Source organism: Eleginops maclovinus, chromosome 24 (genome assembly GCF_036324505.1).
Source record: "Eleginops maclovinus isolate JMC-PN-2008 ecotype Puerto Natales chromosome 24, JC_Emac_rtc_rv5, whole genome shotgun sequence".
Lineage (NCBI taxonomy): Eukaryota > Metazoa > Chordata > Actinopteri > Perciformes > Eleginopidae > Eleginops > Eleginops maclovinus.
This window is the reverse complement of record NC_086372.1, coordinates 623,705-639,727: the sequence shown is the minus strand read 5'-3', so window position 1 is coordinate 639,727 and position 16,023 is coordinate 623,705. Positions and strand designations below refer to the sequence as shown.

The 16,023-nt window shown below is 45.0% G+C and overlaps 2 protein-coding genes across 3 annotated transcripts; one reads left to right on the top strand and one right to left on the bottom strand.

Moving 5' to 3' along the window:
- Positions 1-4,637, bottom strand: f2 (coagulation factor II (thrombin)). Its single transcript, XM_063878116.1, has 15 exons — positions 4,459-4,637; positions 3,522-3,602; positions 3,256-3,335; positions 3,109-3,133; positions 2,804-2,869; positions 2,542-2,650; positions 2,319-2,455; positions 1,940-2,233; positions 1,762-1,872; positions 1,556-1,682; positions 1,202-1,369; positions 918-1,091; positions 664-842; positions 446-516; positions 1-289 (listed from the first exon to the last, which is right to left on the bottom strand). Exons 1-15 carry the CDS (start codon positions 4,520-4,522, stop codon positions 143-145), a joined length of 1,833 nt encoding a protein of 610 aa, XP_063734186.1. The 5' UTR covers positions 4,523-4,637; the 3' UTR covers positions 1-142.
- Positions 4,638-6,608: 1,971 nt separating this feature from the next.
- Positions 6,609-15,983, top strand: LOC134861110 (F-box only protein 3-like). 2 transcript variants are annotated; one of them, XM_063878122.1, is made up of 12 exons: positions 6,609-6,760; positions 7,464-7,553; positions 7,644-7,807; positions 11,618-11,732; positions 11,825-12,029; positions 12,122-12,167; positions 12,277-12,361; positions 12,436-12,558; positions 12,654-12,769; positions 13,044-13,151; positions 14,528-14,610; positions 14,686-15,983. In XM_063878122.1, the coding sequence occupies exons 1-12, from the start codon at positions 6,660-6,662 to the stop codon at positions 14,818-14,820; spliced, it is 1,371 nt and encodes a 456-aa protein (XP_063734192.1). In that variant the 5' UTR covers positions 6,609-6,659; the 3' UTR covers positions 14,821-15,983. The 2 variants fall into 2 exon arrangements, with proteins under 2 accessions (XP_063734192.1, XP_063734191.1); XM_063878121.1 differs by having other exon boundaries at positions 6,613-6,760; positions 14,683-15,983.
- Positions 15,984-16,023: the final 40 nt, after the last annotated feature.

The window sequence follows — 16,023 nt, the reverse complement described above, 5'->3', positions numbered from 1 at the left end:
TTCTGATGCACCTTTATTTCTGCAGGAAACATCCTCAAATTGACTCTTACATTTGAATCCTTTTCCGGCTTCTTTTAAACAATCTCACATTACTTTGCGTGGACAAACTTTATTAGCATTAGCATCTTGTTCTAGCATCTGTTTACTCGTCGTCCGTTTTCTCAATGGCCTTCCTCATCCAGCGGCTCATCCTGAACAGGTGTGTGTAGAAACCGTATTTCCCGTCGCGGTCGCAGCCCTCGCCCCACGACACGATGCCCATCTGGTACCAGCGGTTATCCGCCGGGTACTGCGGAGAAAACACACAGACAGTTCTTAAAGCTGTAACAACGTTTGCCAGAGAGTTAATTAGCAGTCGTCTTAAACAGTCATCATTAGAGACGTATTGAAAGCAGGAGTCCTGATTATGTGCTGCTTTCCGAGCTCGAAAGATCAGTGTTTTTACCTTCATCACAAACGGTCCACCACTGTCTCCCTCACAGGCGTCTCCACGTTCAGCGTCCTCTGGTTTAAATCCTGCCACACAAACATATAAACGCATGATTGGAGAATCACCAAAGTCTGCAGGATCCATCCTCTGGGGATCAGGAATCTTTGTACCAATTTAAAAGAAAATCTGATAAATAGGTCTGGAGATATTTCGTGCTCTCATATAGAAGTTACCGGCACAGAACATGTTGTCTGTGGTCTTTACTGTGGTCGAGGCCCGGCAGATGTCTGGGTCCACGATCGGCAGGTGGATCTGCTGGAGGACTTTAGGTAGATTCCTCGCGGAGGGGTTCCAGGTTTCCTTCAGGTTCCCCCATCCCGTGACCCGGCCTTTAAACCCAGAAGTCATCAGTCTGTACGGAGGAAACGGAAGTGAGATAACCAGTGAAACCATTTAAAATGAACCCTTGTGGTCCCGTGTTTCTTACGCCTTTGCGACCTTCTTGCTGGGCAGGCAGACAGGGTGGATCTGGTCCGTGAAAGCGATTGGCCGCCGGAGGTGCAGCAGAGCGATGTCACGGTTCAGATTCTCCTTCCAGTTGTACTTGGGGTGCACGATGATCTCACTGATGGCCACGATCTTCTCCACGCCGCGCTCAAACCTGGAAACATCAACAGAGTCGCAGCATGTTCACAGCGGGAAGAAAACTCAACAATCACAAGGATCTGAACCCAGCAAAGAAAGCCCCTGACAGCAGGCGGGAAGTCTTACTGGGCCCGGTTGTGTTTTCCCAGGCGGACCAGTATGTCATTGGCGGTGAAGTTCTTGTTCCAGGGTGGGTAGAGGATGCAGTGAGCGGCGGTGAGGATCCACTGGTCGCTGATCAGACTTGCTCCACACAGCAGCTCCTGAGGGCTGCGCTTATACAGCATCACCTGCCTGCACACACACACACACACACACACACACACACACACACACACACACACACACACACACACACACACACACACACACACACACACACACACACACACGCATTATGAGCCCTTAAATCCTGAAAATGTTCGGAGAAAATATGTTTTTCTAAGATGAAAATCAGCAGAAAGGATGCAGTTTGGTTACCATGGTGCCGAGGCCACATCGGCGTCGTCGCCCCCGACGATGCGCTTGGCTGCGTACGACTCCAGCATTTCGGACTCCTTTCCGTCCTGTTTGTTGATCTTCTCAAACAGCGGCCGCTCCCCGCACACTGCCAACAATCAAAGCACAGTGAACAGAAGCACGGCTAAAGCTCGGACTGCTCATCTACGAGGTATCATCACACTCACAGCTCTCTCCTTCTCCGAAGGTTCGAGGTTTGAAGAACTTTTTCCTGGCGGGCCCGAGGACGCTTCGCTCGCGATCTCCGTCCTCTGGGTTCAAATCGATCAGCGGATCCTCTGAGAGACAGACAGGAAGTTCATTAATGTCCTCACTTCCTGTCTTTGGGAATGCAGGACTACTCACCACACACATCCAGGTCGCAGTAATCCACCGTTACGTTTCCAGAAACCTCTACGTAGCACCAGGGCCCCTCTGGGTCGTTGTCGGGGTTGCGGCACTTGTTGCCGTCCAGGGAGACCTCTGGAATGAAGTCTTTGTCCACGCTGAGGGTCTTTGCCTGCGGAGAAGCCCACTTCATGCAGGTGTGGCCCCCCATCGTGACGGACAGGTCACCGATGTAGTCGATGCCATAGTTGGGTAAACAGACCCCGGTTCTGATTTGTTCAGGGGCCACAGTGGTTGGGACAAAGGCCTCACCTGGGGTAAAGAGGTGTAGTTGTACACATGCTGCTGGTCTGCAGAGAGTACAAACAGGAAGTGTGTGTGGTGTCAAGGTACTTGCCACAGGTGGGGACCCTGCAGCCCTCCTTCTGGACCGTGGGGTCCTTGGTGTAACACCAGGGCCCCTCTGCACGGTTGTCCGGGTTCCGGCAGAAGTTCTCCTGCAGGACGCTGTCCGGCTCTGAAGCATTGTACTCCCTGCAGACGGATCATCAGGTGGGTTATTATGGTCTGTTAGTTCATAAGGTCTGTAGGTCAATGCTTTGTTACAGTTGGTTGGTTACCTTGTTATTGGATGTGGGAAGTTGGATGTCCAGTACTGACACTGTCGTCCTGACTTTGTGATGCTTATGTCTCCTTCATAGTTCACTCCAGTACCAGAAATACACTGTCCTACACACACACACACACACACACACACACACACACACACACACACACACACACACACACACACACACACACACACACACACACACACACAGGTTGTCAGTGTTTATGTGTATTTTATTGCGTGAACTGATGTTAGTGTTTATTTGTATTTACCTTCAATGCACTGTCTGACAATGTTGATGTTGTTCAGAGTTCTGATCATCTGAGTCCCTTTACAATCTGGCAGACAGACAGACAGACAGACAGACAGACAGACAGACAGACAGACAGACAGACAGACAGACAGACAGTTAGATGTTTGTGTACTCGGGTTGTGAACATGTGATCTGCTTTTGGACTTTGTTCTGTTTGCAGAACGGTGAAACTTCAGATTAAACTGCAACAGGTTTCACAGGGATAAATAATAAATTAGAATATATATTTATATTACTTTAATATCTAATTGCTGCAGAACTCACCCACATATTTTGTCCAGAATTGTTCCTAAAGAGGAGAGTTTCTGGTTAGATAATAAACTACTGACTAATAAAGTGTACTGAGAAATACTCTAGTATTATTACTGCAGGGTATACGTGTTTTTTTTGTTGGATTTAATTGTGTCGTACTGTTTTATCTGTCTGTTCGAACACCTCCCGCGCTTCTTCATGGTCGCAGATCTCCTCCACACACTCCCTCTCCAGGTTCCCTGGTATCAGAGAATACACGTTGATCATATTAAAAAACAAACACTTTATTATTTACATAAAATGGGACAATACAGAATAATAATATGTATAACACACATTTACATAATACTATGCATTAATACACCTTAAACTAATAATAATACACGTACAAAAATATATCATATATATTATTACTGGCTGATCACCTGGCTTCACCTCCTCAAACAGCTGATTGGCCCTCCTGCTCCTGATGAACACCTGAGAGGCTCGCTGGCTGTCCAGGAAAACTGTTCGACAATTAGAAGTATTACATTTAATCCCAAAAATATTACAATAATTAATAATAAATTATGAAAAAATCATAAATATTGAAAGAATAAATTGTTATATTTTTTGGGGAAAAAACAATTGTAATATTGTTGAAAGAAATCTGAATATTTAAAAGAAGAAAGTCAGCATATTTTTATATAAAAAATAGAAACATTTAATATTATAAGACATGTTTACGGAAGCCGAGAACGGCCATGGATTTTAACCTTGTTTTATTTTGTTATCTCGAGACAACAAAGACCGTTTCGTTGACATTACAATGCTAAGCTAACGTTAGCCTACATTTACGTTACCTTATCTGAAGCAGCCGGATAGATAGGAGTTAGTCAGCCTCTCATCTGCTAACCGGTAGCCCCTAAACAAACCCAGTCAAGTAAACAAGCTAACATGAAGTGTCACTTCCCGGGAGACTAACCCTACAGCCAGTGGCTACGGAGCCGTTCGTGGCAGCTCTTGTGGGTTCAAGTTGAAATCAGGTTGAAATCAAGTCTTACATATTATAAATTAATCGGTCATCACGACATAACAGTGCAGAACATTTTTTTTAATCCATGGCCGTTCTCGCCTTCCGTACATGCTGATAAAATATGGGATATTTTAAAACTGAAAAAATACAAATATTACAATGAAATTACAATATTTCCTAATATTTGAGAGTATTTCCTTTATTATCATTTTTACCATCAATGATAACCCTTCACCAGCACCTCTCATGTCCCACACCTCACTCCCACTAGCTCTACCTGCGTCGTACACGCAGCCATTTAGAAGTATCTTAGGCAGTACAGCAAAGTATATTTAATTATCAGGTACCGTGTTGTGCGAAACAGCCGTGGAGCAGCAGCAACAGCAGGACGGGTCGACATGTCAGGTCCATGATCCAGCAGAACCTCTACATCCACGTCCAGCTCAGTGTGTCTGTCGGTCTGTCTGAGGGGGGTTACTGACCACAGGGTCAAAGTGTGTGCGTGTTCACTGTGTGTGTGTGTTTACTCTGACTCATGAGATTGGGCCCTGACACAGATTCAAGGAGACATTGTTGTAGTCCTTTAGTGTCTCTGTAGTCCTGTAGTCTCTCTGTAGTCCTGTAGTCTCTCTGTAGTCCTTTAGTGTCTCTGTAGTCCTGTAGTCTCTCTGTAGTCCTTTAGTGTCTCTGTAGTCCTTTAGTCTCTCTGTAGTCCTTTAGTCTCTCTGTAGTCCTTTAGTCTCTCTGTAGTCCTTTAGTCTCTCTGTAGTCCTGTAGTCTCTCTGTAGTCCTTTAGTCTCTCTGTAGTCCTTTAGTGTCTCTGTAGTCCTGTAGTCTCTCTGTAGTCCTTTAGTGTCTCTGTAGTCCTTTAGTCTCTCTGTAGTCCTTTAGTCTCTCTGTAGTCCTTTAGTCTCTCTGTAGTCCTTTAGTCTCTCTGTAGTCCTTTAGTCTCTCTGTAGTCCTTTAGTGTCTCTGTAGTCCTTTAGTCTCTCTGTAGTCCTTTAGTCTCTCTGTAGTCCTGTAGTCTCTCTGTAGTCCTTTAGTGTCTCTGTACTCCTTTAGTCTCTCTGTAGTCCTTTAGTCTCTCTGTAGTCCTTTAGTCTCTCTGTAGTCCTTTAGTGTCTCTGTAGTCCTTTAGTCTCTCTGTAGTCCTTTAGTGTCTCTGTAGTCCTTTAGTCTCTCTGTAGTCCTTTAGTCTCTCTGTAGTCCTTTAGTCTCTCTGTAGTCCTTTAGTGTCTCTGTAGTCCTTTAGTCTCTCTGTAGTCCTTTAGTCTCTCTGTAGTCCTTTAGTCTCTCTGTAGTCCTTTAGTGTCTCTGTAGTCCTTTAGTCTCTCTGTAGTCCTTTAGTCTCTCTGTAGTCCTTTAGTCTCTCTGTAGTCCTTTAGTCTCTCTGTAGTCCTTTAGTCTCTCTGTAGTCCTTTAGTGTCTCTGTAGTCCTTTAGTCTCTCTGTAGTCCTTTAGTCTCTCTGTAGTCCTGTAGTCTCTCTGTAGTCCTTTAGTGTCTCTGTACTCCTTTAGTCTCTCTGTAGTCCTTTAGTCTCTCTGTAGTCCTTTAGTCTCTCTGTAGTCCTTTAGTGTCTCTGTAGTCCTTTAGTCTCTCTGTAGTCCTTTAGTCTCTCTGTAGTCCTTTAGTGTCTCTGTACTCCTTTAGTCTCTCTGTAGTCCTTTAGTCTCTCTGTAGTCCTTTAGTCTCTCTGTAGTCCTTTAGTGTCTCTGTAGTCCTTTAGTCTCTCTGTAGTCCTTTAGTCTCTCTGTAGTCCTTTAGTGTCTCTGTAGTCCTTTAGTGTCTCTGTAGTCCTTTAGTCTCTCTGTAGTCCTTTAGTGTCTCTGTAGTCCTTTAGTCTCTCTGTAGTCCTTTAGTCTCTCTGTAGTCCTTTAGTCTCTCTGTAGTCCTTTAGTGTCTCTGTAGTCCTTTAGTCTCTCTGTAGTCCTTTAGTCTCTCTGTAGTCCTTTAGTGTCTCTGTACTCCTTTAGTTTAGTCTCTCTGTAGTCCTTTAGTCTCTCTGTAGTCCTTTAGTCTCTCTGTAGTCCTTTAGTGTCTCTGTAGTCCTTTAGTCTCTCTGTAGTCCTTTAGTCTCTCTGTAGTCCTTTAGTGTCTCTGTAGTCCTTTAGTGTCTCTGTAGTCACTAAGGTAGAGACCCATTTTTCCAACTTAAATTAGGCATTGTATTAATTGGGTTGTATGTTGTTGTGTTGTTACGGGCCAGTCCTAGGCCTACGACGTACATTTACTTCAATAAATGTATTATTATTGTTCAAACTTGATCTTTGTGTCAGAACATTGTGTTATTATATAGCTGCACAATTAATTGTGGCTACGCTATGGTTTTCGATATGGCTTAGTAGATCTCAACACACTATCAACTTTAAAAGTAGATCTTGGTTCAAAAAAGGTTGGGCACCCCTGCATTCGAATATAAATGGTAGAATATTATTTAACTGCTTTCTGTTGGAGGTATCCGTGCTGCAGCCTCCCGCCCGCAGGGGTCACTAACGCTCCTGAACGCTACCTTTTAAGACGTGCAGCGAAGAAGAAGAAAGTGTGCTAATGCTAACAATGGCAGCTAACTCGGATCTCCGAATAAATCTGCTGCCTTCAGATCCACTGCTGCACGTCCTGTCCTTCCTGGGCTTCAGAGACCTGATCCAGTACGTTCCAACACACCGAGCAGCGGAGGAACCGGGAGGAAAAAACAACTTTGTTTATCAACACAGCTAGTTAGCCTAGCCTAGCATCACAAACTAGCTGCTCCTTTTGAGCTCCATTGTTGTAAAAAGTGTGAAAAATGTAAATAATATTTGTTTATTTGAGAAAGGTTTACTTGAATACAACTCAATCAGTCGCTGTCATGAAGCTCAATGCTAACACTTCATAAGATAAACATCACTTAGCTTGAAGCTAACAGATGCTAACTGTTTTTTTACGTTGATTTCCGACTGAATCTAAATAATTAATAAGTAAAATATAAAGGAATTATAACATTTAATGCAGTCAAAAATAATAATACGTATTTAAAGTATATATATTTGAAATACCTGTTTCATTAAGTCATGCATTGAAAGTCTTAGTTTATTTGAAGTAAATTATAAATCTAATCAAAAGTTTTGCTTCAGTATGTTATATTATAATTTATGTAATGGTCTTTCACATTTTAAAAATACACACACCTGACAACACATGATAAACAGACTTATTTAAAGCCTCTATCAAACAATGTTACAGAAAGACATGCTGCAGAAAGACAAATACAAAGAGTTTTTCAGCTAGAGAAAAGCAGGACACCTGAGAACGTCTCTGTCCGATAAAAGCTATAATCTCTCTGGAGTAAATGCTGTTCCTGTCTCTGTGCAGTTGCAGTTTTGTCAGCAGGAGGCTGAACGAGCTGTCCAAACACAACCCGCTGTGGAAACGCCTCTGCTCCAAACACTGGCTGCTGACCGAGTGAGTACAGAAGAACCCTGTTTATTATCGACATGAAACATCAGTTTGATGTGTAACTGTGTGTGATTGTGTGTGTGTGTGCATGTGCAGTGCGGATCGGCTGCAGAGCGGGGTGTCCTGGTACCTCCTCTTCCAGCAGAACTACAGAGACCTGGGTCGATACCTGCAGCAATACGCTCCGCTGAAGAGGTCCTGGGAGCAGCTGAAGAGCTTCCTGCTGCAGAAATGTCCCCGCATGATCGCATCACTCAAAGGTCTCACACACCATAATACCCTGTCATTAAGAGTCCTTTAACCCTGACATGAGTCAGCATTATGAGTCCTCTAACCCTGACCTTACTCTGCATTATGAGTCCTCTAACCCTGACCTGTGTCAGCATTATGAGTCCTTAACCCTGACCTGACTCAGCATTATGAGTCCCTAACCCTGACCTTACTCTGCATTATGAGTCCTCTAACCCTAACCTGAGTCAGCATTATGAGTCCTCTAACCCTGACCTGTGTCAGCATTATGAGTCCTTAACCCTGACCTGACTCAGCATTATGAGTCCCTAACCCTGACCTTACTCTGCATTATGAGTCCTCTAACCCTAACCTGAGTCAGCATTATGAGTCCTTTAACCCTGACCTGAGTCAGCATTATGAGTCCTCTAACCCTGACCTTACTCTGCATTATGAGTCCTCTAACCCTAACCTGAGTCAGCATTATGAGTCCTCTAACCCTGACCTTACTCTGCATTATGAGTCCTCTAACCCTGGCCTGTGTCAGCATTATGAGTCCTTTAACCCTGATCTTACTCTGCATTATGAGTCCTCTAACCCTGACCTTACTCAGCATTATGAGTCCCTAACCCTGACATGAGTCAGCATTATGAGTCCTCTAACCCTGACCTTACTCTGCATTATGAGTCCTCTAACCCTAACCTGAGTCAGCATTATGAGTCCTCTAACCCTGACCTTACTCTGCATTACGAGTCCTCTAACCCTGGCCTGTGTCAGCATTATGAGTCCTTTAACCCTGATCTTACTCTGCATTATGAGTCCTCTAACCCTGACCTGACTCAGCATTATGAGTCCCTAACCCTGACCTGAGTCAGTATTATGAGTCCCTAACCCTGACCTGAGTCAGTATTATTAGTCCCTAACCCTGTCCTGAGTCAGTATTATGAGTCCTCTAACCCTGACCTGACTCAGCATTATGAGTCCTCTAACCCTGACCTGAGTCAGCATTATGAGTCCCTAACCCTGACCTGAGTCAGTATTATGAGTCCTCTAACCCTGACCTGAGTCAGGATTATGAGTCCTTTAACCCTGACCTGAGTCAGCATTATGAGTCCCTAACCCTGACATGACTCAGCATTATGAGTCCTCTAACCCTGACCTGAGTCAGCACTATGAGTCCTCTAACCCTGACCTAAGTCAGTATTATGAGTCCTCTAACCCTGACCTGAGTCAGCACTATGAGTCCTCTAACCCTGACCTAAGTCAGTATTATGAGTCCTCTAACCCTGACCTGAGTCAGCATTATGAGTCCTATAACCCTGACCTGACTCAGCATTATGAGTCCCTAACTCTGACCTGAGTCAGTATTATGAGTCCTCTAACCCTGACCTGACTCAGCACTATGAGTCCTCTAACCCTGACCTAAGTCAGTATTATGAGTCCTCTAACCCTGACCTGACTCAGCATTATGAGTCCCTAACCCTGACCTGAGTCAGCATTATTAATCCTATAACCCTGACCTGACTCAGCATTATGAGTCCCTAACTCTGACCTGAGTCAGTATTATGAGTCCTCTAACCCTGACCTGACTCAGCATTATGAGTCCCTAACCCTGACCTGAGTCAGCATTATTAATCCTATAACCCTGACCTGACTCAGCATTATGAGTCCCTAACTCTGACCTGAGTCAGTATTATGAGTCCTCTAACCCTGACCTGACTCAGCATTATGAGTCCCTAACCCTGACCTGAGTCAGCATTATTAATCCTATAACCCTGACCTGACTCAGCATTATGAGTCCCTAACTCTGACCTGACTCAGCATTATGAGTCCCTAACCCTGACCTAAGTCAGTATTATGAGTCCTCTAACCCTGACCTGAGTCAGCATTATTAATCCTATAACCCTGACCTGACTCAGCACTATGAGTCCTCTAACCCTGACCTAAGTCAGTATTATGAGTCCTCTAACCCTGACCTGACTCAGCATTATGAGTCCCTAACCCTGACATGACTCAGCATTATGAATCCTCTAACCCTGACCTGACTCAGCATTATGAATCCTCTAACCCTGACATGACTCAGCATTATGAGTCCTCTCACTCTGACCTGAGTCAGCATTATGAGTCCTCTAACCCTGACATGACTCATCATTATGAGTCCTCTAACCCTGACATGAGTCAGCATTATGAGTCCTCTAACCCTGACCTTACTCTGCATTATGAGTCCTCTAACCCTGACCTGTGTCAGCATTATGAGTCCTTTAACCCTGACCTGAGTCAGCATTATGAGTCCCTAACCCTGACCTTACTCTGCATTATGAGTCCTCTAACCCTGGCCTGTGTCAGCATTATGAGTCCTTTAACCCTGATCTTACTCTGCATTATGAGTCCTCTAACCCTGACCTGACTCAGCATTATGAGTCCCTAACCCTGACCTGAGTCAGTATTATGAGTCCCTAACCCTGACCTGAGTCAGTATTATGAGTCCCTAACCCTGTCCTGAGTCAGTATTATGAGTCCTCTAACCCTGACCTGACTCAGCATTATGAGTCCTCTAACCCTGACCTGAGTCAGCATTATGAGTCCCTAACCCTGACCTGAGTCAGTATTATGAGTCCTCTAACCCTGACCTGAGTCAGCATTATGAGTCCCTAACCCTGACCTGAGTCAGTATTATGAGTCCCTAACCCTGACATGACTCAGCATTATGAGTCCTCTAACCCTGACCTGAGTCAGCACTATGAGTCCTCTAACCCTGACCTAAGTCAGTATTATGAGTCCTCTAACCCTGACCTGAGTCAGCACTATGAGTCCTCTAACCCTGACCTGAGTCAGCATTATGAGTCCTCTACCCCTGACCTGAGTCAGTATTATGAGTCCTCTAACCCTGACCTGAGTCAGCACTATGAGTCCTCTAACCCTGACCTGAGTCAGCACTATGAGTCCTCTAACCCTGACCTGAGTCAGTATTATGAGTCCTCTAACCCTGACCTGAGTCAGCATTATTAATCCTATAACCCTGACCTGAGTCAGTATTACGAGTCCTCTAACCTTGACCTGAATCAGCATTATTAATCCTATAACCCTGACCTGAGTCAGTATTATGAGTCCTCTAACCCTGACCTGAGTCAGCATTATTAATCCTATAACCCTGACCTAAGTCAGTATTATGAGTCCTCTAACCCTGACCTGAGTCAGCATTATTAATCCTATAACCCTGACCTGACTCAGCACTATGAGTCCTCTAACCCTGACCTAAGTCAGTATTATGAGTCCTCTAACCCTGACCTGACTCAGCATTATGAGTCCCTAACCCTGACCTGAGTCAGCATTATTAATCCTATAACCCTGACCTGACTCAGCATTATGAGTCCCTAACTCTGACCTGAGTCAGCATTATGAGTCCTCTACCCTTGACATGACTCAGCATTATGAATCCTCTAACCCTGACCTGACTCAGCATTATCAATCCTCTAACCCTGACATGACTCAGCATTATGAGTCCTCTCACTCTGACCTGAGTCAGCATTATGAGTCCTCTAACCCTGACATGACTCATCATTATGAGTCCTCTAACCCTGACCTGAGTCAGCATTATGAGTCCTCTAACCCTGACATGACTCAGCATTATGAGTCCTCTAACCCTGACCTGACTCAGCATTATGAATCCTCTAACCCTGACATGACTCAGCATTATGAGTCCTCTCACTCTGACCTGAGTCAGCATTATGAATCCTCTAACCCTGACATGACTCAGCATTATGAGTCCTCTAACCCTGACCTGAGTCAGCATTATTCAAAACCTAAGTGAGAGATCCTGTTGTGTTTGTCTGGTCCTCCAGAGGGCGCCACAGAGACGGAGCTAAACGACATCGAGGCTCAGATCGACTGCCGACTCCCCGATGATTACCGCTGCTCGTACCGGATCCACAACGGACAGAAGCTGGTAATCCCCGGGTCCGTTAACCTTTCTCCCCTCCACCTGTCTGTCTGCCTGTCTCTCCTCCAGCGTGTCTTACTCACAGTCTCTGTCTCTTGGTGTCCCTCAGGCTGATGGGCAGCATGTCCCTTTCGAACCACTACCGCTCAGAGGTGCTGCTCGACGTGGAGACAGCGGCGGGGGGGTTCCAGCAGAGGAAGGGGATGCAGCGCTGCCTCCCGCTAACCTTCTGCTTCCACACCGGCCTCAGCCAGTACATGGCGCTGCAGCCGGCCGAGGGGCGCCGGAAGTTCGAAAGCTTCTACCCCTGCCCCGTACGTACACCCTTTCAAAATAAGAGCGCTACAGAGGGTTCACCCCAGGAACTTAAAAGCCTTTAATAATTAATACTCGGTCTGTGTTTCAGGACCAGACGGCTCAGGACCCTTCGGCCATCGACATGTTCATCACAGGTGGATATTAGATATTTAATGTGGGGGGTAAAGTGCAGCGGGGGGGGCGCATCGATTGAGAAAGAACACCTGTGTTTTGGGGCTTACTGTATATACGTGTGGTTTTCAGGGTCCTGTTTCCTGGAGTGGTTCACGGCATATGTCAACAAGGTGGTCACGGGAGAGTATCCCATCATCAGGGACCAGATCTTCAGGTAGACTCAGTCCTCAGGTGTCTCAGGTGCTGACGAGGCTCATTAAGTAACTAACCGTTAATCACCGTGTTCAGGTACGTGCACGATAAGAGCTGCGTGGCGACGACCGGAGAAATTACAGTCTCCGTCTCCACCTCCTTCCTGCCCGAACTCTCCTCCGTGCACCCCCCACACTTCTTCTTCACCTACCGCATAAGGTACCGGGGCGGGGTGTTACAGAGATAACATCATGTTTGTTCAATGAGAAAAACAGTCCAATTTAAACGATAATACTAACAATAATAATTCCCAGGATAGAGATGTCCAGCAGTGCGTCTCCGGAAGCTTCCTGTCAGCTGGATAGCCGTTACTGGAAGATCACCACGTCAGACGGGAAAGTGGAGGGGGTTCAGGGACCCGGCGTGGTCGGTATGTTGCCGCCGTGACATCACTTCCTGTGTGAGACATGCGCTCACCTGAGGGCACCTGCTGAACGTGTGTGTGTGTGTGTGTGTGTGTGTGTGTGTGTGTGTGTGTGTGTGTGTGTGTGTGTGTGTGTGTGTGTGTGTGTGTGTGTGTGTGTGTGTGTGTGTGTGTGTGTGTGTGTGTGTGTGTGTGTGTGTGTGTGTGTGTGTGTGTGTGTGTGTGTGTGTGTGTGTGTGTGTGTGTGTGTGTGTGTGTGTGTGTGTGTGTGTGTGTGTAGGAGAGTTCCCCATCATGACTCCGGGGAAGGTGCACGAGTACGCCAGCTGCACCACCTTCTCCACGCCCTCTGAGTACATGGAGGGATTCTACGCCTTCCACAGGCTCGGTAACCACGCCTTTATTAAAGAGTTGTAGTGCTTTTATTCTGAAGGAGCTGTCGTGCTTTTATTTTGAAGGAGCTGTAGTGATTTTATTTTGATGGAGCTGTAGTGCTTTTATTCTGAAGGAGCTGTAGTGCTTTTATTTTGAAGGAGCTGTAGTGATTTTATTCTGAAGGAGCTGTAGTGATTTTATTCTGAAGGAGCTGTAGTGATTTTATTTTGAAGGAGCTGTAGTGATTTTATTCTGAAGGAGCTGTAGTGATTTTATTTTGATGGAGCTGTAGTGATTTTGTTTTGATGGAGCTGTAGTGATTTTGTTTTGATGGAGCCGTAGTGCTTTTATTCTGAAGGAGCTGTAGTGCTTTTATTTTGATGGAGCTGTAGTGCTTTTATTTTGATGGAGCTGTAGTGATTTTGTTTTGATGGAGCCGTAGTGCTTTTATTCTGAAGGAGCTGTAGTGATTTTATTTTGATGGAGCTGTAGTGCTTTTATTCTGAAGGAGCCGTAGTGATTTTATTTTGATGGAGCTGTAGTGCTTTTATTCTGAAGGAGCCGTAGTGCTTTTATTCTGAAGGAGCTGTAGTGCTTTTATTCTGAAGGAGCTGTAGCGCTTTTATTCTGAAGCAGCTGTAGTGCTTTTATTCTGAAGGAGCTGTAGTTCTTTTATTCTGAAGGAGCTGTAGTGCTTTTATTTTGAAGGAGCTGTAGTGCTTTTATTCTGAAGGAGCTATAGTGCTTTTATTCTGAAGGAGCTGTAGTGCTTTTATTCTGAAGGAGCTGTAGTGCTTTTATTCTGAAGGAGCTGTCGTGCTTTTATTTTGATGGAGCTGTAGTGATTTTATTCTGATGGAGCTGTAGTGATTTTATTCTGATGGAGCTGTAGTGATTTTATTTTGATGGAGCTGTAGTGCTTTTATTTTGAAGGAGCTGTAGTGATTTTATTTTGATGGAGCTGTAGTGATTTTATTCTGAAGGAGCTGTAGTGCTTTTATTCTGAAGGAGCTGTAGTGCTTTTATTTTGATGGAGCCGTAGTGCTTTTATTCTGAAAGAGTTGTAGTGCTTTTATTCTGAAGGAGCTGTCGTGCTTTTATTTTGAAGGAGCTGTAGTGATTTTATTTTGATGGAGCTGTAGTGCTTTTATTCTGAAGGAGCTGTAGTGATTTTATTCTGATGGAGCTGTAGTGCTTTTATTCTGAAGGAGCTGTAGTGATTTTATTTTGATGGGCGCTGTAGTGCTTTTATTCTGAAGGAGCTGTAGCGCTTTTATTTTGATGGAGCTGTAGTGCTTTTATTTTGATGGGAGCTGTAGTGCTTTTATTCTGAAGGAGCTGTAGTGCTTTTATTTTGAATCCCATGAAAGTTGTTGGTTTGTTTCGCAGCCAACAAGGAGGAGGTTTTTGACGTGGAGATCCCTCGCTTCCACATGGTCTGCCCCCCCTTCAGAGAGCCTGTGGTCCGGACGGTAAGAAATAGAGATGGTTTTTTTTGCCTTGATATTGAACTTCTTTCGTTGAGACGTTGCTCTGATATGCAGCAGAAAGCATCGAGTCGGCGCATCGATGACCCGGACGACGATGGAGAGTTTTTCGACGGAGACGGCGACGACTTCGGAGACCTGCGAGGGATCAACATGGCCGCTCTGGAGGGGGCGTTGTGTCCACGCCACATCTGACCCTCACCTGTCTGCAGTAGCAGGTCATTCTGGGAAAAGGTAACCAGAGACTCCACTTCCTGCTGCCAGACGGGACAAAATAATGTGAACGACGTGGCGCCGTTTACAGAAACACTTCCTGTTTCTCTTGTGGATAAACTGGGACTAAGAGGGGAAGTCGAGCCTCGGCTCTGACGGGGCGTTGGGCGGGAAGCGGATGTTCTTGCTGCAGGTTTGCGGTGCTTCTCCGGTCAGCTGTTTAAATTATTGAAATCATCGCCACTGCAGGAGCAGCGTCACCATCAGGGTTTAGCAAGAGCGTGACATCTTTACAGGACACTCTTCAAACACACGGGAACATTTTATTTTGAAAATGTGATTTTTCTGCGTTAAAAAAAAAAAAATTCTAAATAAAACACTGGGCAATTCCGGGCAAATTCTCAGACTTTGGATTGTCTTCATATATTCAGAAAGCGGTTTTCCACTCGATCAAGTTTGCATTTTATATAGATGTGTATATATTCAGCATTTTCACTCAGACTTTTTTGAGCTTTTCGGCATTTACTCTGGGGAGTTGTCAGCTAATTTTCCAGTATTTTTCTCTGTAGGGGGGGGGTCAAAGAAATCCCCTCAATCAGCATTCTGGAAAAATAATTGATGAAAATACTGGTTTTCAGGAAGCATTTACATAAACCCCCCATCTCTCGAGTTCTTTTGATTACTCTTTCACTCTGGATTTTCACAATAAAATCTCTACCTTCTAAGAGACAGGTTGATAAGTCAAGACCCTCCTCTCATTTATAACCCCTCCTCTTTCGTTTCCTGAGTGACACAAAGATTTGAATAACTTACAAAATATATATATTTATATTTATGAGCGACATATTGGAGTCCTTTTTTCCACGCCTGTCTCTCTAAATATTTTGTGGAATATTTAACGGGTTCAGACCCTCGGACAGAGACTTCCTGTTTACTCTGGAGTACCCCCCCCCTCCTGTCAGCTGTTGGTCCTGCATGGAGACCCTTCATCATGTGTCCTCGGTGCAGACGCTGATATTATGGGATGTGTTTGTGCTTCGCTGCTTCCTGCTTTAGACTGTGTAACAGGTGCACGGTAGCGAGGGCGTGTGATTGGTGCGTTTGTTTTGTATGTCTTTGGTTAAATAAATAAGAAATATTCATTATGATGGCTGCTGCACTCTGATTACTGACACTGCTGGAGCA

Coding starts and splice junctions, on each gene's coding strand:
- LOC134861110 (XM_063878121.1), top strand. CDS start 6,660: ATGCTAACAATGGCAGCTAACTCGGATCTCCGAATAAATCTGCTGCCT. Junction 6,761..7,463: donor GGCTTCAGAGACCTGATCCA/GTACGTTCCAAC, acceptor GTCTCTGTGCAG/TTGCAGTTTTGTCAGCAGGA. Junction 7,808..11,617: donor CATGATCGCATCACTCAAAG/GTCTCACACACC, acceptor CTGGTCCTCCAG/AGGGCGCCACAGAGACGGAG.
- f2 (XM_063878116.1), bottom strand. CDS start 4,522: ATGGACCTGACATGTCGACCCGTCCTGCTGTTGCTGCTGCTCCACGGC. Junction 3,336..3,521: donor GTTTGAGGAGGTGAAGCCAG/GTGATCAGCCAG, acceptor CTCTGATACCAG/GGAACCTGGAGAGGGAGTGT. Junction 2,870..3,108: donor ATTCTGGACAAAATATGTGG/GTGAGTTCTGCA, acceptor TCTGTCTGCCAG/ATTGTAAAGGGACTCAGATG.